We start from the raw sequence: 21,813 nt of genomic DNA, 5'->3' as shown, positions 1-21,813 counted from the left end.
AGCTCGCCGGTTCACCCTGCTTCACCGGCCCCCCCTGCATCGCTTCCCGGTGGGAAGCGCCCGCTGTTTGCCGGCGCGTCGTCCGAGGAAGTCGATCTCAGGGCCGCGTCGGAGGAAAAGGAAACGCGCTCTCTGCTAGCTTCGGGCAGTGAGGGCTGGGCAAGCTCCGAGGATCTCGCGCCTTCTGCTCAGAAGCCCAGCAGACGAGCTGACATCGAGAAGGAGCCGGGGCGAATGCTCGTGTTGGCCGCGATGAGTCCCGGCCACGAGTGGTTTGCACCAGCGCCCCCCCTCTCGTTCCCGGCTGGATGGTATTTCCCTTTCGGATGAGCGTACTTCTCAAAGCCCACCTCATTTCTTCCTGAGCTTCACGAAGAGGTGGCGAAGGCTTGGAACGCTCCATATTCAGCGCGAACTCGTTCGTCTGTCTCACTAGCATTCTCCACACTGATTATGCTAAAAACAGGAACTACCACTCACTTCCGCCGGTGGAACAGGCGATAGCGACGCACCTTTGTCCGCCCTCTGCTGGACGGCGGCAAAAGCGGTGTTGCCATCTACGCATGCTGCATGACGCTGCGTCGGCACTACACACGATGGCTGCTTCATCGAAGCGCCGGTGTACGAGTTCCGCTGTGGCCGGGCTCTCACCTAAGCGCGCCGCTGTTTCAGTTCCAGAGATTGTGACTGTTTCAGCGTTTTTTGCAATGCGCAAGCCTGTACGGTTTCCCGCTTGCCTGCACACGAAAACCGTTATCACGGCTACCCAGATATTTCCCGAAAAAGGTGTAATTTCTGGTGTCCCGGCCACGGCCGATGGTGCTATAAATGTAGTGACGATGCCCACTGCTCAGTGCCCATCTCCTCATATAAGCACAGCCCTTCACACAGGGCTCGCGCCCATAAAAGCGACTCAAGTCGATCACGCGCACTACATAGTAGACGTGCCCACTCCTCAGTGCCCACAATCACTATGTCACACGCGTCATGTGGTTTCTGTAAAAACGAAACCCGTGCACGTTTGTCCGGCCACGGCCGATGGTGCTATAAATGTAGTGACGATGCCCACTCCTCAGTGCCCATCTCCACATGTAAGCACAGCCCTGCACACAGGGCCTGCGCCCATAAAAGCGACTCAAGTCGATCGCGCACACTGCATAGTAAGCGTGCCCACCCCTCAGTGCCCACAATTACTATGTTACACGCGTCATGTGGTTTCTGTAAAAGAAAAAAAAAAAGAAAAATAAAAAACCCGTGCACACTCGTCCGGCCACAGCCGAAGGTGCTATAAATGCAGTGACGATGCCCACTCCTCAGTGCCCATCTCCACATGTAAGCACAGCCCTGCACACAGGGCTCGCGCACATAAGATCGACACAGATCGGTCGAGCGCGCCGCATAGTAAACGTGCCCACTCCCACGTGCCCACATACACTATGTCACATACGGCGCGTGGCTTCTGTAAAAACGAGGCCCGTGCACGTACGCTCTGCACAGGCAGACAGCGAGTTGAAAGTGGCATATGCAGCCCACAGTCACTCGCAGACATATCGAGTCCCACGGGACCTGCTCAGCCTTCCCCCAGTCGGTTAAGCGCCGGGACAGGGTCGAGGAGGAGCGATCTGCCCGCTGTGATCAGCGCGCTCCCCGCCTCAAATGCGCAGCACACCCGAGCGCCGCCGTTGCCCGGTCAACAGAGCGCGCTTCGCATCCAGCCCTTAGCCATTCATGTAGATGCATGGTCAGCGCTTCCAGGGGTATCGGATTGGGTGCTAGGCATTATAAAGAGAGGCTACTCGCTACAGTTTTTTTCGACGCCCTCCGCGCTTTTCAGCGCGCATCGAAACTACGGTCAAAACAGAAGTAGCACACATACTTCGGGCCGAAATATCAAAACTGTTGAGCAAAGGGACTGTAGAGCCTGTGTCTCAAGCTCAAAGCGAGGGGGGGGCTGTACAGCAGATACTCTCTGGTGCCCAAGAGAGACGGGGGTCTCAGGCCCATACTGGATCTAAGACAGCTGAACAAGGCATTGATGAAACGCAGTTTCAAAATGCTTACGACCAGGAAACTCCTCGCGCAGATTCGCAGAGGGGACTGGTTCATGTCAATAGATCTGAGGGACGCGTATTTTCAAATACAGATAGCGTCAAACCACAGGCGATATTTGAGATTCGCCTTCGAGGGCCAGGCATACCAGTTTACAGTCCTCCGTGGCTCCTCGTACGTTTACGAGGTGCATGGATGCAGCGCTCGCTCCTCTCAGACTCAGAGGCATATGAGTGCTGAATTATTTGGACGACTGGCTGGTTCTGGCCCGATCACGAGCGGAGCTCGTGGACCACAGGGCCGTTTTACTCGATCACCTCGAGAAGCTCGGCCTCAGTGTCAATTGGGCGAAGAGTTCGCTGAACCCCAGTCAGACGATCCTTTTTCTGGGTATAGTTCTGAACTCGTGTTCCATGACGGCGCGGCTGTCACCACAGCGCGCGATGGGCATTCAGCGCGCAGCGAGTTCTTTCCGCTGCGGCGCGACCGTGTCGCTCAAACACTGTCAAAAGATGCTGGGTCTCATGGCCTCAGCATCTCCGGTTCTGCGGCTGGGCCTGCTCCGCATGCGCCCCCTGCAGTTCTGGCTGAAGGCTCGGGTGCCGCGCAGAGCGTGGGCGTCTGGGCGGCTGCATTTCAAGGTCGATCAGAGCTGTGTTGCGGCTCTAGCACCTTGGACAGTGAACGGCTGGTACCGATCAGGTGTAAGCCTGGGGACTTCCCCGAGTGTGAAAATGGTGTCGACGGACGCCTCCACTTCAGGATGGGGAGCGCTGCTCGAAGGCAGACCGTCCTTTGGCCTATGGTCAGAACGGGAAAAGCTCCATCATATCAACTGCCTGGAAATGCTGGCAGTGGAGAACGCGCTGACGCGCTTTTGTCCCCATATCAAGGATCACCACGTCGTAGTCCGTGCGGACAACATGTCCGTGGTGTCCTACATAAATCGCCAGGGCGGTCTCGGGTCCCGAAACCTGTGCAGGCTGACGGAACGCCTCCTGGTTTGGGCTCAGCGCAACGTGCGCTCGCTGAGAGCAGTGCATGTGCCTGGACTGCAGAATCTGGGTCCGGACAGGCTGTCCAGAGGCAATGTTCCTACGGGCGAATGGTCTCTACACCCGCAAACAGTCCGGCTGTTGTGGGAGAGATTTGGCATGGCGGAGGTGGACCTCTTTGCGTCCCACGAAAACGCTCACTGCCCCGCGTTCTTTTCCAAGAACGAAAGCGCGCTGTCACGGAGATGGCCGTGCTGCCTGCTTTATGCGTTCCCTCCCGTCTCCCTCCGTCCGCAGGTGATAGAACGGGTGAGAGAAACGAGATGTTCAATACTGCTTGTAGCACCTCTTTGGAAGAACCAACCATGGTTCCCAGATTTGATGCAGTTAGCAGATGTCGCCCCGTGGCCGGTACCGTTGAGGAGGGACCTCCTCTCGCAGGCCAGGGGCTCGATTTGGCACCCTCAACCGGAGTTGTGGTCCCTCCATGTGTGGGCGCTCAACGGTTACCCGCTGATCTCGCAGTGGGAGTGCTAAATACCATCACTCAGGCTAGAGCTCCGTCGACACGACGTCTGTATGCCTCAAAGTGGTCGGTGTTCTCCAGCTGGTGCACAGCTCGAGGTTATTCACCCCTTAGTTGTGAGGTGACGGAGGTCCTCTCCTTCCTACAGGAGCTGTTGGATAAGGGCAGAGCCCCATCCACGCTCAAAGTTTATGTGGCGGCCATCGTGGCGTTTTCTGAAACGGCGTCCGGTCAGTCAATAGGAAGGAACGATTTAGTCATCCGGTTCCTCAGAGGAGCTAGGAGGCTGAATCCTCCCAGACCTCCGTCAGTCCCTATGTGGGACCTCGCGGCGGTTTTGGAGGCCTTGAAGGGTCCCACTTTTGAGCCTATCTAATCGGTTAGCCTTCAGCATCTGTCGTTCAAGACAGTATTCTTGTTGGCTCTCGCTTCTGTGAAGCGTGTGGGTGATTTGCACGCGCTCGCGGTGAGCCAGTCGTGCTTGGAGTTTGGGCCCAATGACTCAAGGGTCATACTCAAACCTAGGCACGGTTATGTGCCGAAATCCCTCAACACACCGTTTCGGGCTCAGGTTATTGCCCTGTCTGCCCTGCCGGTGTCAGGGGAGGATGGAGACTCGAGTCTTCTTTGCCCTGTCAGGGTTTTAAGAGCTTATGTGTCTCGCTCTGCTGCCTTTCGGCAGACGGAGCAGCTGTTTGTCTCGTTCGGTGGACGTTCCAAGGGAATGGCTGTTTCGAGACAGACTCTATCCAGATGGATAGTTGACGCCATAGCGTTAGCTTACGCTTCCAGGGGCCTTCAGTGCCCGTTGGGCATCAGAGCACACTCCACAAGAGGCGTCGCCGCGTCGTGGGTGTGGTCTACTGGGATCTCCTTGCAGGATATATGTATGGCGGCAGGTTGGGCCTCGCCGTCTACATTTATCAGGTTCTATAACCTGGAGGTCCCCGCCTTGCAAGCAAGGCTGTTGTCGGTATAGTCGAATCAGGGCCCTGAGGGGAATTCTGAGTTCACGGGCGCTATGCGCTGCCGACAGTTATATGGGCAGTATTGTGTAAGACCCGCATTGCCACATTGGTCAGGCCTTGCCTCGGCTGTGTGATGTCATATTGCCGCATCTACGGATGCTGCTAGATATAGGACGGAGGGCTTTTTCCCTTTTCTGTCCTGGACTCTCTGTGAGTCCCTCAGGTGACTGTGCACTGTAAATCCTGGGCGTTGCTTCAGGTTTATTGGTGTGTGATCCCTGCGCGCACGGCGTTTTACATTGGGTTCCCGTAGCGTCTTAGCTAAGACGCAGTACGAGAGAGCTCTCGTAAGAGAACGTACTCAGTTACTAAACGTAACCTCGGTTCTCTCTAGAAGAGCGAACGAGTACTGCGTTCTCTGCCGTGCGCACGATTCACTCTGGTTTGCTTCGGCGATGAAATAAATCAGGTGAGTCAGGCTTTTCGAGCTCCTTTTATAGGTTGGGCCACACCCGTTTCGGCGGGAAGTGGCAAGAAGGGCGCGAAGCGCCCTTATTGTTCCGATGTTGCATCAGCCCGCGCTCGATAGGCTGTGCAATTGCCGCAGAACAAGCCAATGAGCGAACGAGCCGTCTCGCCTATGGCTGTGTACTGCTGCAAATGCGCTTTACAAAAATACAAAATTAAGGATAATTTTTTGCTTCAGTATTTCGTGAAAAGAGACTTTTCCCGTAGCGTCTTAGCTAAGACGCAGTACTCGTTCGTTCTTCTACAGAGAACCGAGGTTAAGTTTAGTAACCGAGTACGTTTTCTAGGCAAATATCAAAGCCTTGAATTTTATGCGAGCAGTTATTGGAAGCCAGTGCAAATTGATAAACACATGTGTGACGTGTATTCTTTTTAGCTCATTAAAAATTAATCTTGCTGCCGCGTTCTAGATTAATTGTAAAGGTTTGAAAGAACTGGCTGGAAGACCTGCCAAGAGGGCATTGCAATAGTCCAGCCTGGACAGAACAAGAGCTTGAACAAGTTGTGCAGCATGTTACGAAAGAAAGGGCTTGATCTTCTTGATGTTGAATAAAGCAAATCTCCAGGATCTAGATTCTAGCTGTTTTTGAAGGAGTTATGGTTGATGTGCCTAACTTGATGGTGAAATTGTGATGAAACGATGGGTTTGCTGGAATCACAAGAGGTTCTGTCTTGGCAAGGTTGAGTTGAAGGTGATGGTCCATCATCCAGCAAGAAATGTCTGTTAGACAAGCTGAGATGCGAATAGCTACCGTCGGATCATCAGGATGGAATGAGAGGTAGAGTTGAGTGTCATCAGCATAGCAGTGGTATGAAAAGCCATGTTTCTGAATGACAGAACCTAATGATGCCATGTAGACAGAGAAGAGAAGTGGTCCAAGAACTTGGACATTTCACCTCTCCAAGATACTTTAAAAGACCTATATGATAGGTAAGACTCAAACCATTGAAGTGTGGTTCCTGAGATGCCTTTTGCCAGTAGGGTTGATAGGAGGATCTGGTGGTTAGTCGTGTCAAAAGTAGCGGACAGATCAAGCAGGATAAGTACAGAAGATTTGGATTCCGCTCTTGCCAGTCTTAGAGCTTCAACAACTGAGAGCAAGGCAGTCTCAGTTGAATGTCCACTTCTGAAGCCAGATTGGTTACTGTCAAGGAGGTTGTTGTGTGTGAGAAATGTAGAGACTTGGTTGAACACAGCTAGTTCAAGTGTTTTTGCAATGAAAGGAAGAAGGGAAACTGGTCTGTAGTTCTCTAAAAGAGATGGGTTGAAGGTGAGTTTCTTAAGTAGTGGAGTTATACGAGCCTGTCTAAATGATGAGGGGAAAACACCAGTGTGGAGGGATGTGTTGATGATGTGAGTGAGTGCAGGTACAACTGCAGGAGAAATGGCTTGAAGGAGATGAGATGGAATAGGATCAAGCGGGCAAGTAATAGGGTGATTAGAAAGGATGAGTTTTGAGACTTCTGCCTCAGAGAGTGGAGAGAAGGATGTACATGTGTGTATGTTTGCTGGTGATATGAGCTTGACTGATGTTCTATCTTGACTGATAGAACATCAGATAACCAAGGGACAGAAGGGGTGTTACGGGCTGGCCTGGAAGATAAGGGGCAAACAGTGTCTAAACAAGATGTAAGTGTGGAGCTGAAAGTATCAGTAGCACTGTTAGAATCAAAAGGCATGTTCAGTGAGTAACCAGAACATGATCAGTAGAGCAGTGTTGTGTATAAATAAGGTCCAGTTGGTTGCCTGATTTGTGAGTAGCAGTAGTTGACACTCGGTTGAGATCAAAAGAGGCAAGCAGAGTGTGGAAATCAGCATACAGAGGTTTATCTAGGTGGATGTTGAAATCTCCAAGCATAACTAGGGGAGTACCATCCTCAGGAAAGGTTGAGAGCAACACATCTAATTCATCCAAAAAGTTACCCAGTGGTCCTGGGGGTCGATAGCCAACTACAAAATTTATTTTAAGAGGGTAGGTAACAGTAACTGAATGAGATTCAAAGGAGCTGTTGATACCCAAAGATGGTAAATTATTACATTTCCAATCATTAGAGATGAGCAGACCAGTACCTCCACCTCTTCCAGTCAAACGGGTGGAGTGGGAAAATGAGAAATTATTGGAGAGTGCTGCAGGTGTAGCAGTGTCCTCTGGTTTGATCCAAGTCTCTGTTAGGGCCATGAGATTAAGCTTTGAATGACTAATAATAGAAGTAATGAAATCGGCTTTGTTTACAGCGGACTGGCAATTCCAGAGACCAATAGAAAACAGAAAGTAGTGTATTAGCAGATATAGGCAAAGTGCGCAGGTTAGGGATGCATGATATTGGGAAAAAATGACATTGCGATATTTAATTTTTCTGCGATATATATTGCGATATGAAATCTAATCTAATTTTTTCTTACAAACAAAAATGGGGTGAGCACACTCACATTCTCATTTTAAATGATTTAAACATCAGAGTATTATTTAAATTAGAGTAAATAGAGGGGGGGGGGCAGCAGCTGGCCTGTACAGTTAATGAATAACGGATCAACTACGAAAGCCTACATCGCACATCGATGTGACTATCGTGGATTCGTACATCGCGATATCGATGCTTAAATGACACATCGTGCAGCCCTAGCGCAGGTTGTTAAGATTGCGCTGCCTACATTGTGTGATGTGTGGTTTGCGAGTGGTAGTGATAGTAGGGATCTGGAAACACATAGTAAGAATTGGATATAAATAAAAAAAACAACTGAAACAAGGAGAAGGAAAAAGAGATCAATCAAAACAATACTTATTTATCCTGTCGGTGTCCCTGCCCGGTGGAGTCGCACGGTAGAGTCGATGGTCTTTACACTGTCTTCGGCTAGCGCTTGAACGCACTTTACTGTTTATCACAACAAAGGTCTAAGCAAGCGCACAACACTAACAACGTATGCGATAGAGTACGAGACCAAACGCACCATGTCTCACGTTTCATGCATAATGTTTAACTTTACATGGTAATAATATTGGTAACACTTTACAATAAAGCTCTATTTGTTTACATTAGTGTGATTAGTTAAAAACTAACAGTGAAAAATATAGAATATAAAATATATCTTAATGTTTGTTAATACATTTCCACATTTCCTAATACATTAAAATAAAAAGTTCATATTTAATGGATATGAGCTAACATAAGAACAGTTGTATTTTATTAAGTAATCATATATATTGTATGAATAACTAATGAATATTGTAACAAAAGCATTTTTTGTTGTTAGTTAATTTTAGTTAATGCAATAACCAATGCTTAAGTTTGAACGGGAAGTTGCTACTGACTTCAAAATTGTGATGTATTTCAAACGAAATAGAGGGTGAGGGTTTATTTTAGCACAACTCTCCATCTCTTGCTTGAAGCAAACTAATGGTTGAAGGGGAGTGGTTAAATATATTTCACGGAGCCATCAAACTGACATCATCAGAGAAGCCAGATACCAGAGCAGAAGAAAATTGCCAAGGCCTTTTTTTCCCTGAGTGGATTAGACTAGCAATGTGGGCAAGACTAGCAATGTGCAGGAACAAAGAAAATGGTGTAAATTTTGATTTCATATGGATTTTAACTATTGGGACCTTATATATGTAAATGGTTGTGTCCTCTTTTTGGCTTATAATTGCATAATTATATCAAATTATATCATCGTACAATTTTTGCATTTAAAATGCTCTATAATCAAATACTTACAGTAGACTGAGTTTTATTTGGTTGGCTTGGCCTGAGAAAGTATATACTTGGAAAATTTTATTACAGTGCATGAGACACTCTGGGTCTATGGCTTACATTAACCTTGAAAAGTGGTTGTAATGCAATGGTAATTTTTCACTTCAGGTAATAGGCACGTCAAAGGATCAATCATGGGATACTTCTTGAAAATCTTTTGGCTCTGGATTGCTGCTGGGCAGCTCAACAATGTCCATTTATCAGAAAGCTTCAAAAATTGTAAAAAAAAAAAAAAAAAAATCTAAATCTAAAGCATATTTTTTTGCTCAGCTCTGCCATTTATATTGGCCTACTGAAAATAAGTATGTATGTGTGTTTGCGAGTTTGAGGAGGTGGGGTGTTTTGACTGTTAACAGTCGATGTAGGGTCCACTAATGAGAATGTAACGTGCTGTTTAAAAAGCCTCAAATCCACACTCCATTAACTCTGTAAACCCAATTACACATTGCACTCTGATAGGTCAGACCCCCACTGCCTCATTTACATAATAACTCAATGGATACTGGGATGTTAACATGTTCAGAGAGAAAGGTCTGAGCTTAACACACAAACATACACACACACACACACATCAGGTATATGGCTAAATTGCCAGTATTTTGACATTAGTGACCAATCAGAAGAAAAAACGGGAACTGTTTTAACATGTTTAATTAAAGGATTAGATCCTCCAAAAATGAAATCCAGGGTTGCATTTCATTTTCCATTTCAAAATTCCATACTTTTCCAAACTCAAATTTACTCTTAGTAGGTTTTCAGGCCATTTTTAACATAAATGGTTCATACAGGATTATATGGTATATAGTAGTCATCTGTAAATATTTGTATTTTCTCGAGGGGGTTTTCATAGGTTTTCTTGCATACAGACTTTTGCATGTACACAAGAAAGGGATTTTTTTTTTTGCATGCTTACGCATTACATTTTCTAGTTTTACATACTAGAACACAATTCCTTTGTGCATCAATGCCATTTTACTAAGAAGAAAATGAGAGCTTGAATGCACATGGATTAATAGAGATGTATTTGCTCAAAATTAGGCTTTCCTTAGAATAGTACCTGTAATATCAAGGCCAAATGTCTAATTTAACACATTCTCTGTGGTGGCAGATTAACCATGACAAGAAATAGGCTGATGGCACAATACAGCTGTGTGCATTGTTCTATTTGACAAGTTCAATGGTCTAAGAAAATTTTTACATTTTTTATTTTTTTTTGCAAAGATGCCAAAACATACAAATTCTTGTATGACACATTTATTTTCATTAAATGAATCATTTCCTGTTATAGAAAACTAAATATGGGCAGAAGTCTGGTAATGCTAATATTTTTCCATAATCTGCTTTCTTTTTTCCAAACTTTTCCAGACATGAAAATTGCTTAAATCAAATTCCATACTTCTCCAAGCTGCGTAAGAACCCTGGAATTCTCTGTCATCATGTACTCACCATAATGTTGTTCCAAACTTGAAATCTACAATTAGTATTATTATTTATTTATTTATTTTTGTAAAGTCAAAGACATCTCATTTCACATCACTCGCTGATGCTTGTATGCAGTTGTATTTCATGTAATGATGGTTAAGAAAGTATGTGGACTAAAATCTCCTTTTAACATTTGCTTTGCTGACAGCCACTGTGTGTGTCAATGCATAGTGTAAGCTGAATGTACATTTCCTCCTCGTGTGCAAATAATACTCTATATATTTGATTATTGTTACATTTAACTAACATTTTGAATCAGAATTAAATAAACATTTCAAATACACTTCAAACCTTTGGGGTCAGTACCACAAGAATACATTAAATTAAAAGTCACAGTAAAGTGTTGGCAGTTTTATTTGTCGGTTTTTTGAAAAGGAAATGTATTAGAACTTTTGTTGTTCAATTTAATTAACTGCTTTAAACATGAATTGAGCAGATTCAGAAATGCCTATTGGTCAATTTGAAATGTGATTTACTAAGACTTTTATTCTGGAATTAATAAATTAATAATTTATTTTTAATAGAAACTTCTGTTCATCCCTTTTTTGAAAGACGGAAATAAAGTAACTATTTTCTGATAATTTTCCCCTCCACTGAAGCTCTGTAATTGCATTAGCATTAAGATTAAAAAATTACATTTCTGTAGGAACGGAGATGCAGTGAAGATATATTTATTTATTGTTTAAACTATTTAATTATCTTCTATTTCTTGGTTTTATTTCTTCATTTACAGTGTAAATGTTTAGAATGAAATGGGAGTCAGTAAATAACCAAGTTCATTTTTGAGTGAATTATGTCTTCAAAATGACCAAAACAGCTATGGTCCATCTAGGACTGATAAAATTCTACCAATCTATTCCTTTGCCTTAAATACTTTGATGCATTCTCAAACATGGCTAATGTCTCCAACGTAGTGTTTTCTGATTTTCATAAAGCACATCATTTTCTGGTAATTCCATTGCTTACCGAAGACAGAGTAGAAACCCCAAGCAAATAAATGAATCAAGTCAAACAGACATTGAGGAAACCAGAAGGTTCAGAAGCACACTTACCTCTATGACTTGAAAGACAGCAGGCAGGAGACGGCTCTCCCTAACAAGCCTGTTGGGGCAAACACACACACAAATACACACATTTAGCTTGTGACACATACATTTACTTCATGGCACTAGGCCCATGTTCCATCTTCATTAGTGTGACACTTGTGCGTGCATTTGGGTTTTGGCACTGAACAGGACCGCTGAGGTGTGAACGCTCCATCATGCCAAGATCAGTCAGCTGGGAAAATGACCTTTGACTAATCCAGTGGCGAGTGAAAAAGAAAGAGAAAGAATGCTGATGAAAGAGTGAAAGATTGATGGAGGGAAAAAGTCAGATGGAAAACAACAATGTATCAAGAGTGAGAAACAGAGGGCCTGTGTGTACAAACCTAGTGAGCTGCCTACCTAGACAGCATTTTTGGGAATCACAGAATAAGATTATTAGATTATAATGCTCAAACATTTAGTCGAGAGAAAAACTCCACTAGGCTCACATATTAAAACATGATTATGATGCCCGAAAAAGGTGTGGTTGCCAGAAATTTACTGTAACCATACAGTGATACTGTTTCAGGTATTATGGGATGGCATACAGATGCCTGCATATTTTACAAACTTCCATTAAGCGACATTATATACCATGTTACCTAACTATTACCCAACAACGCTTTTTGCTTTAAAATGGACTGCTAACAACCATAGTAATAAAAGATAGGAAAATAGAAAGCCACAGGATGAATCATAGTTAAGACTGTAAATGGTAATACATGATAAAAAAAAGAATACAATAAAAAATAACTAAATAACAGAAAAGTAACACAAAAGGTATAAGGTACATTACTGATAAAAAAATTAATAAATAAAAGAATGAATGAATAATTAAATATACATAAATAATTAGTGCATCCCACTCTAATGACATGGTAAATAATACAAAACCACACATTGTACAGTATTTTGACAGTAAAATTACATAGTATGTGATGTTCAACCATTTACTTTTTTAAAACTAAATCAAATGATACTGTCAAGAAGGACAGTTCGAATCAGACTGTAATATTTAAACACCTATGATGCCCAAAAATGCTGTTTATGTAGGACGTTCACTGTTTGAAGAGAACATTCAAAGTCACAGTATGCCAAATGTTGTCTTTACTTAAGTAATCATGACTAAACATTACTTAAAATTTTGCATTTTGGACCCATAAATCAAAAGCCTTGTTTAACTTATTGTCCTATAAAATAGGTTAACTTAAGATTTCAAGTGTTGTGAACTCAAAATCCTAATTTATTAAAACGGCTTTATTTAATGTGATTGGCTGTGCCAGTTGCTCTGCCTGGCAACAAGAGAACTACTGCACTGCTTGGAAAATATTTACAAAAGGTGGGTCTCTCTTCATCTCATCTGATGTCAAAATAGTTTAATACATCTGAGCTATTTTTCAAAAATGTCATTTTTATATTGAACCAACATCATACAAAGTAAATTCTCTCTCAGTGATCAATACAACTGTCAGTCAAGCAGATAGACAGGCATAATAGTTCAGTTTAGTTGTTTATTGAATAACTGTTCCAAACCAATTTGGCAACAACATCAGTATCATGTACAGGGCCGGATTTACCTCATATCGTGACACGGGCAAAATACATTTTTGCTGTAAGGCGGAATTCTCCCAATGGTAGTTGGTATTGTGGCTTTATTGTATACAGACGCATTTATATAAATGTATGTTTTATGTGCCTCTAGAAGCTTGTGTTCTGCAAGTAAATGACACTTTATTGTTCATCCCAAAGAGAGACAAAATCACATTTACAGACTTTTAAATGAACTGTTCCCTCCTGATGGAATGACCTGCCCAACTCAATCCAAGCAGCTGAGTCCATAGCCATCTTCAAGAAATGACTAAAAACACATCTCTTCCATCTTTATTTGACCCTCTAACTCTAGCACTCTATATTCGAATTCTATTCTTTCTTATTTTTTTTTTAAACTTGCCCCTTTCGACTTGCACTCTATTTATTTACTAACTGCTTGTTTTCTAAAAAAAAATGTTGTATTATATCTTTGTTTTCTTTTCATTATACAATTAACAAAAGCAAGAAAAAGGCCTCGAACACTAGATTGCTCTTCTTTTTCTATTGTTTTATTGATATTTTTTTACGCTTTAAAAACCTTGCTATGTGTACTGCATTAAACTAACTGAGACTTGTTATAGCACTTGTATATCATTGCTCTTTTGTTGATTTTGAATGCTTATATTGTTCTCATTTGTAAGTCGCTTTGGATAAAAGCGTCTGCTAAATGACTAAATGTAAATGGCAACACTCCACAACATTAGTTAACTAGTGTAGTTAAAATGAACTAAGAATGAACAATACTTCTGCGGCATTTATTAATGTTATTTTCAACATTTAATACATTATTAAAATCAAAAGTTGTGTTTGTTAACATTAGTTAATGCACTGTGAATAACATGAACTACAAATAAAAGACATTAACAAAGATGAATACATACTCTAATAAATGTATTGTTCACTGTATGTTCATGTTAGTTACTACATTAACATTAATGAAATCTTACTGTACTGTATAGTCTTACCACGTAGATATATAGGCCTACAAATAACTTATTTACTTTGTTATTTGCATCGTTGCATGTTTCATTATGTTATTAATTAATTCACCAAAAAACTATTCAAATATGACGGAAAATGTAAAGTAAAAGGCTATAATGTACATTACTGATAAAAAAATTATAAATAAAAGATTGAATGAATAAATAATTAAATATACATAAATAATTAGTGCATCACACTCTAATGACATGGTAAATAACACATGCAAAACCATACATTGTACAGTGTTTTGACCAGTAAATGTTTTTTCCCCGTCATTAACGCCACATCAGAAGCAGTATGGGCATCATATTTACATTTTCATAAACTTGCAGGTTATAGAGTTTTCGGTCGCTATGTGCACTCAGTTTCTTTTTTTTGTTTGTTTTTCTGTTATTTGGCTAAAGTATCATATTACAAAAGATTCAGCACTTTGCACAAGCTATTTGACTGACTTGACCAAAAATGCTAAGACACTCTTTTCAATACAAAAAAAAAAAAATCTTCTTATTCTTTATTTGCCTTCAGACTGCAAAACAACCGGAGAAGCACCAAAATACGCGCCACACTTCATTTACAAAAGAGGCGGGAGGAATAATGAGGTTTGACTGACAATTTAAGGATCCAATGACGTTACGAGGTTTAGTGGCGGTGGTGTCTTTTACTGGTCCAGGATCAGTGAGCCTTAGCAGTTATATTTCCGATTACCTGATAAAAAAATAAAAAATAGCTTCGCTACTGAAAAGCTATTTGATAAAAAAAAAAAAAAAAAAAAAAAAAAACAGCGACGCTACTACCATGCTACTGAGAAATGTAGTTAAACTACTAGCATCACTACTTGTAGCGAGGTTACTGTCCATCACTGACCATAGGTTAATCAAGTTACAAGAATGAATATGGCTGCTATTGCCGAGACTAGTTACTGATGTTTCCCAGTTGGTAAACACTGCCATCTTCACACTTGTCCATAATAAGCAGCTACAGAGAGAACTAGCTATTATTAGCTAGATGTAGTTGATCTACCTTCAAAAATCTCCAGGACACTTCACTCCATATGACTAGTAAGCCAGTTCTCAAATAACTATTATGATGATTTTTGTTCTACACACTCAAATGATAGAAGTACTTGCGATGTCCAATCTATTAAGACTGTGTCTGTTCCCCGAATAGTGAGGTCAAAATATAAATTTAATGTAGGATCTAGAGAAAATCTTATCATGATTAAACCAGAAAAAATGTAAAGTAAATGAACAAAAACAATTTTTTAAGTTTGGGCTCATAAATATTAGATCACTCACACCCAAAGCAGTTATTGTAAATAAAATGACCACAGATAATAGTTTTGATATACTCTGCTTGACTGAAACCTGGCTAAAACTAAATGATTATATTGTTCTAAATGAGTCTACTCCACCAAACTACTGTTATAAGCATGAGCCCTGTAAGACTGGTCGTGGCAGAGGTGTTGCAACAATATATAGTGATATTCTCAATGTTACCCAGAAAACAGAATACAGGTTTAACTCATTTGAAATACTTCTACTTAATGTTACACTGTCAGACATGCAAAAGAATTCAAATGTATCTCTTAGGGTTCAGCGTTAACGTCTGGGCAGAACTATTGTTCCAGCCACCAAAGACAGATTCGCAAATAACCTGCCTGATTTATCTCAACTGCTATTTGTACCCAAAAATACACATGAACTAGACGAAATGACTGGCAACATGCTCACTATTTTCTCTAATACATCAGAAGCTGTTGCCCCCATCAAATTGAAAAAGGTTAGAGAAAAACGTACTGTGCCATGGTATAACAGTAATACTCACTCTCTCAATAAAGAAACTTGTAGTCTTGAACGCAAATGGAGAAAAAATAACTTGGAATTTTTTAGAATTGCGTGGGAAAACAGTATGTCCAGCTATAGATGGGCTCTAAAAACCGCAAGGGCAGAGCATATCCACAAACTCATAGAAAATAACCAAAACAATCCAAGGTTTTTATTTAGCACAGTGGCTAAATTAACAAATTACCAGATGCCACCTGATTCAAATATTCCATCAACATTTAATAGTAATGACTTCATGATTTTTTCACTGATAGAATAGATAACATTAGAAATACCAGAGTGAATGTAGATTCTACAGCGTCTAACACTTCAGTTTCATCCATCGCACCCAAAGATAAACTGCAGTGCTTCACAACAATAGGACAGGAAGAGCTAAATAAACTTATCACTGCATTTAAACCAACAACATGTTTATTAGATCGTGTACCCATTATATTACTGAAAGATTTGTTACCTGTAGCCAAAGAACCGCTTCTCAATACTATTAACTCATCGTTATCTTTAGGTCACGTTCCAAAACAATTTAAGCTGGCGGTTATTAAGCCTCTTATAAAGAAACCAAAACTAGATCCTAGTGTACTGGCAAATTATAGGCCTATTTCAAATCTTCCATTTATGTCTAAAGTTTTAGAAAAAAGTTGTGTCTGCTCAATTGAGCACCTTCCTGCACAAAAATTACCTGTATGAAGAATTTCAGTCAGGTTTCAGGCCCCACCATAGCACAGAAACTGCACTCATTGCTAGTTTTACTTGATCTTAGTGCTGCGTTCGACACCATAGATCATGAAATACTCATAGATAGATTACAAAACTATACAGGTATTCAAGGGCAGGCTCTAAGATGGTTTAGATCCTACCTGTCTGATCGCTACCATTTTGTTTATTTAAATGGGGAGTCATCTCATTTATCACCAGTAAAATATGGAGTGCATTATTGTTATTATTATTAAATAATATTATAATATTATTAAATAATACAATTAATGAATATGGCTAATTGATCAAATCTTAAAATGAATATCCATTTATATAGCAATTTCCTGTAAAAACTAAATTTGCCAAACCAATTCATGTGCTATATAAAATATTCTTTGGAATTGTAATTTTTATTATCATTATTATTATTACTGATTTATAATAAAGTGAATACAAAAGCTGAGCTAAAAAAGCTTTCATATGAGCATTAGAACTTAATGTGTTTATCAGTGTGCATAAACCATTCAGCCTCGGATACGAGACCATAAATTTAAACTATTCAATATACCTGGAACAGATTACCTGCAGCAAACAACATTAATTAATTCACAATAGCATCATGAATATACAGTCACTCACGGTACAAAGAGTCCATTGACAGTGACGCACATCGAGCAATCAGTACGCTCAAGTGTGCCCTTTCTGCAGTCTGTTTATTCAGAACAGTCAATGATCTCTCATCTGTCTGCTCTCTCCTTCCTAACAAACATCATTATCCCTACAATTACCAACAAAACACAAGAACCAATACAAAACACACATGCTCTGGGTACAACGGAGTAAGCAGGAATAATGAATAGGACCATTTCATCATGACACAACTGAGAGAGAGAGAGAGAGAGAGAGAGAGAGAGAGAGACAGATGGTGGCCTTTTCTCACTGAAGGCTTACTCGTGTCCGGTATGTACTCCATTAGGTCTTTAATAGGCAAGCAGCCCAGTGACTAGGACCACTCATCCATCTTTCTGAATGACGAGCGTTTGCAGAGGTAAATGGGGTCAACTGGGTGGGTGAAAAAATATTGAGCTTTTCACTTACACAGCTTTCAGACCAACCAGGTTATAAGCCCGCTTGCACAGTCGTCAGGCAAAGTAGCTATGTCCATTACATTCTATGTCCATTACATTTCAAATTATATATATATATTGTGTTTGACAGCATTCTGAATAAAGATGGTGATGGAAATGACATTCTGAACATTTTTCTAATAAAATATCAAAATGAAATAACTCTTGCTAAGGTAAATTACATGAGTGAAAATTGTATGTATAATTTAAAGACAAATACAAAAATGTAATACCTTTTTGCATAATAAAAAAATGCATCTTAAGCATGTTTTTCACTATACACCTTTTACACTTTTTTTCTCCACAGTAAACGAGTAGGCCTACACTAACAGAATGTTGATTGTAGGAAATGATGTCACAGATGAGGGGCATCTTTTTTTTATTAATTAATTTATTTTGACACAAATGTTCAAAGAGTTCTTTATTTTTCACTATTATTTAGTTCATAAGGCATTTATATATTTAAAAACATTAAAAGTCAGAGATAAAACAATTAGAGCCAGACCAACTTTTATGGAGCCGAATATGATACCGATATTATGGAGTAAAAAAAAAAAGGTTGATACTGATATATTGTCTGATATTCTTTGTCCAAACTTTCGACTGGTACTATTTTTAGAATACAGTATATACATAAACAGAATATTATATATATATATATATATATATATATATATATATATATATAGTGTGACGCATGTCCCGAGGCCTCATCAGCGTCTCCCTGGAAACGCACGAGGAGCACCTGGAAACCTCATCACCAGCAGATCGGTCACGCTGCCGACAATCAAGCGGCGGCTACATAAGCCGCTGCCGACAATCAAGTGGCGGCTACATAAGCCGCCGCCACTGATGCACAAGTGAGTGATCACTCCAGAAGACTGGATGCTAACGCTGTTATCCGTGCTATGCTAAAGCTAAAGCTCGTGACCGATCAGCACCCCCTACGCACGGACATGCCGCACCTGGGACACCACCACGATCAGCGCACCAGCACTTCCCACTCCTGAACACTCTCAAATAAATCCTCCCTCCGGGGACTTACCTTGCACTCCTTGCTGTAGTGTGATTCTTCACCCCGCGACACTGGTGGAGAATGCGGGCACTAGCGTGAAGAGTCACCGACAGCTGCCTCACTTAAAAAAAAATATATATTATTATTTTGTTACCTCACCGCTGCTTCTTTTCTCCCTTTCCCCATGCAGGCGGGCGCTCCTCCCCTCATCATGGAAGAACTTATTAAACACCTCACCGAGGTCAGCATCCGCCAGCAACAAATTGCTGAACACCTCGCCAGCCGTCAAGGGAAGACGGAACGTGAGCTCGCCGCCCTCCAGGCAGGCCGACACGCCCCGCCGCCTGATCCCCATGTCCAGGCCGCACAGCTGATACCCAAAATGACCGCCCATGATGACGTAGAGATGTTCCTACAGATATTTGAGAAAGTCGCCATCCGAGAGCGTTGGGAATGCCCGGGCTGGGCACGGCTGCTCGCACCCCTCCTGACCGGCGAAGCACAGCGTGCCTACTTCTCCCTCCCACCCGAGGCCAGCGAGAACTACGAGGAACTGAAGCGGAAAATCCTTGCTCGGGTGGGATTGTCACCGATTGCAGCGGCCGTATCGTCCACCACGCCCCACCCGGGGGGGTAAATGGCCACCCATTGGAAGCTGTCCTGGACTCCGGGAACACGGTCAGCCTCGTCCACCCCACTGTCTTGGCCCCCCGTCTGGAGTCTAAAGCCCGATTGGCCATCACGTGTGTCCACGGGGACACCCAAGAGGTGGCGGCACGGCGGGTCACCATTTCGGCCGCCCCAGGATCTTGGCCGCTTGAGTATCTTGATGTCTTCCAGCAGGTGTCAGGAGAGGGCGACTTCAGCAAGGCCCAGCACGAGGACGACCGGTTGAAGCACTGTTGGGCACAGGTCCGGGTCAGCGAGGGGAAGGAGGTCCGGCCAGGGCCCCACCCGGTCCCACACGTCAACGTCAGGAAAGGCCTGCTCTATTGTGTTGCACCGCGAAGGGGGGAGGAAAAAACCCTGCTGGTAGTGCCTCTGGCGAAGACGGAGACGGTGATGGAGCTGGCCCACTCACATCCCATGGCCGGCCACCTCGGGGTCCAGAATACCATCCAACGGATTCGGGATCAGCGTCGCCCTGGAAATGCATGAGGAGCACCTGGAAACCTCATCACCGGCCGATCGATCACGTGGGCAGTCCTGGAGCTGAGGTATTATCTATTGGGAAGGAAATTTACCTTAATTGCTGACCATGCCCCTTTGCAGTGGATGGCCCGGGCGAAAGACACCAACGCCCGGGTAACGCGGTGGTTCCTGTCGCTCCAGGACTTCCACTTCAGCGTACAACACCGAGCCGGGACGGCCAACGCCAATGTTGACGGACTCTCCAGGATTTGGTCAGCTTTCGCAAGTCTGTCAGGGCACACTCCCCACCCACCCCCAATCTCCCCGTTGTACAAGAGGACCAGGACAACGCTTGTGGGGGGGGGGGGTGTGACGCGTGTCCCGAGGCCTTATCAGCGTCGCCCTGGAAATGCATGAGGAGCACCTGGAAACCTCATCACCGGCCGATCGGTCACGCTGCCGACAATCAAGCGGCGGCCACTGATGCACAAGTGAGTGATCACTCCAGAAGACTGGATGCTAACGCTGTTCTCCGTGTTCCCTTGCAGAAAGCTCGTGACCGATCAGCACCCCTTGTAATGGAGGCAGGGCATTTAACAATAAACTTTACTTTCCAAAATGAGTATGACATCAGAGCACTTAACAGTAAAGTTGAAGTTTATTAAACTTTAATTCAATTCAATTCCATTCAACTTTATTTCTTTTAAGTTTATTTCACTTTGGAACATTTATTCATGGATTTGTGCTACTGTCTTCTTCACACACAGACAAAACTTACTAGAGAAAGTGTTGAAGTGTGACATATTATAGGAGAGCGCGGGGCACAAAGTAATGCAGGGTTAGATTTAACACACATTTATTTTACCATAGTCAAATTGTAATTCTGGCTTAAATCAAATTTTCATCTTAGTTTTTATTATACATTTAAAATGAGACATTTTATATATATATTTTAGTTTGTCTTGTATATTTATTTCATTTGATCAGATAAGATTTTAAGCTGTGATATAGTCAAATTACAACGTGCCCCTCAGATGTTACAATGTACTCCACCTACGGGGCATGTTGTCACATTAACTTCCATTTTTTGAGGGCAAAAGAAAAACGTATACACTGTAATTATGAAACAAAGCGAGATATTTGTACTAGACAAGTGTACAATTATTGTGGAAAAAAAAATCTGCACCCCATGTGGATTTACACAAACCGAAAGAATCAAAAAGTGTTACTTTGTGCCCCGCTCTCCTCTACCGCTGTAAATAAATACAATATAAATTCACATCTCGCTCACTTTAATGCCCTTTGAATGTAATGCGTAGGTTCCCTCGGAACTGGAATCATGGCAGAATTTCATGTGAAGTCCACTTCGCAGGGCACTTGCGGTCGAATAAGACAGCACTTTAATGCTGCTGCCTGAACAAGTGACCTCCTTACTGAAGGGAAAGTTTTGAATGGTGTCACTATCTTGCGATCATGCTGGCGGATCTCCACCAAATTCGGGGGATCCCTTCAGTTTGAGGAGCCCTCTCGAAGGCCACCCTCCGCATGTTGGCAGCCCCCTGGGATCGCTAGATCGGTTGTTGCCGGGCCGCAAATTTTACCACCCATAACTCCCGAACCCCGGGAGCTATCAATGCAGGGGTGGTCTCATTCGAACAAGGGCCTCTAGACATACACTTGATAGCATTCGAGAAGGTTCCTCGAGCTGAAGGGATCCCCTGAATTTGGTTTGGGTTCGCAGCATCGTTCAAAGTTTCAAAGGTTTTCCATAGAATTAACCTCAAAGCGTTTCATCCAGGGTGCCCAGTAGCACACAATGGCGCGCACTCTGCTGGACAAACCAAGTAATTACACCATTTCAAGCATTTTATCTGCATTATGTTACGATACGATATACAGTCATGGCCAAAGATATCGGCACCCTTGGTAAATATGATAAAAGGAGGCTGTGAAAATTAATCTGCATTGTTAATCCTTTTTTAAATAATAATAATAATAATAACAAAAATCTAAACTTCCATTGGATATTAAGAATTTAAATGG

The 21,813-nt window shown here is 42.5% G+C and overlaps 1 protein-coding gene across 1 annotated transcript in view; it reads right to left on the bottom strand.

The window, feature by feature from the left end:
• LOC132102784 (serine/threonine-protein kinase ULK4-like) overlaps positions 1-21,813 on the bottom strand; it is a 261,675-nt gene that overhangs the window by 119,886 nt on the left and 119,976 nt on the right. The window contains exon 31 of the mRNA XM_059507432.1: positions 11,351-11,399. Coding sequence (XP_059363415.1) covers positions 11,351-11,399 — 49 coding nt within the window. The remainder of the gene's footprint in view (positions 1-11,350; positions 11,400-21,813) is intronic.

Source organism: Carassius carassius, chromosome 24 (assembly GCF_963082965.1).
Source record: "Carassius carassius chromosome 24, fCarCar2.1, whole genome shotgun sequence".
Classification (NCBI taxonomy): Eukaryota; Metazoa; Chordata; class Actinopteri; order Cypriniformes; family Cyprinidae; genus Carassius; species Carassius carassius.
This window is presented reverse-complemented; position numbering and strand designations above follow the sequence as displayed.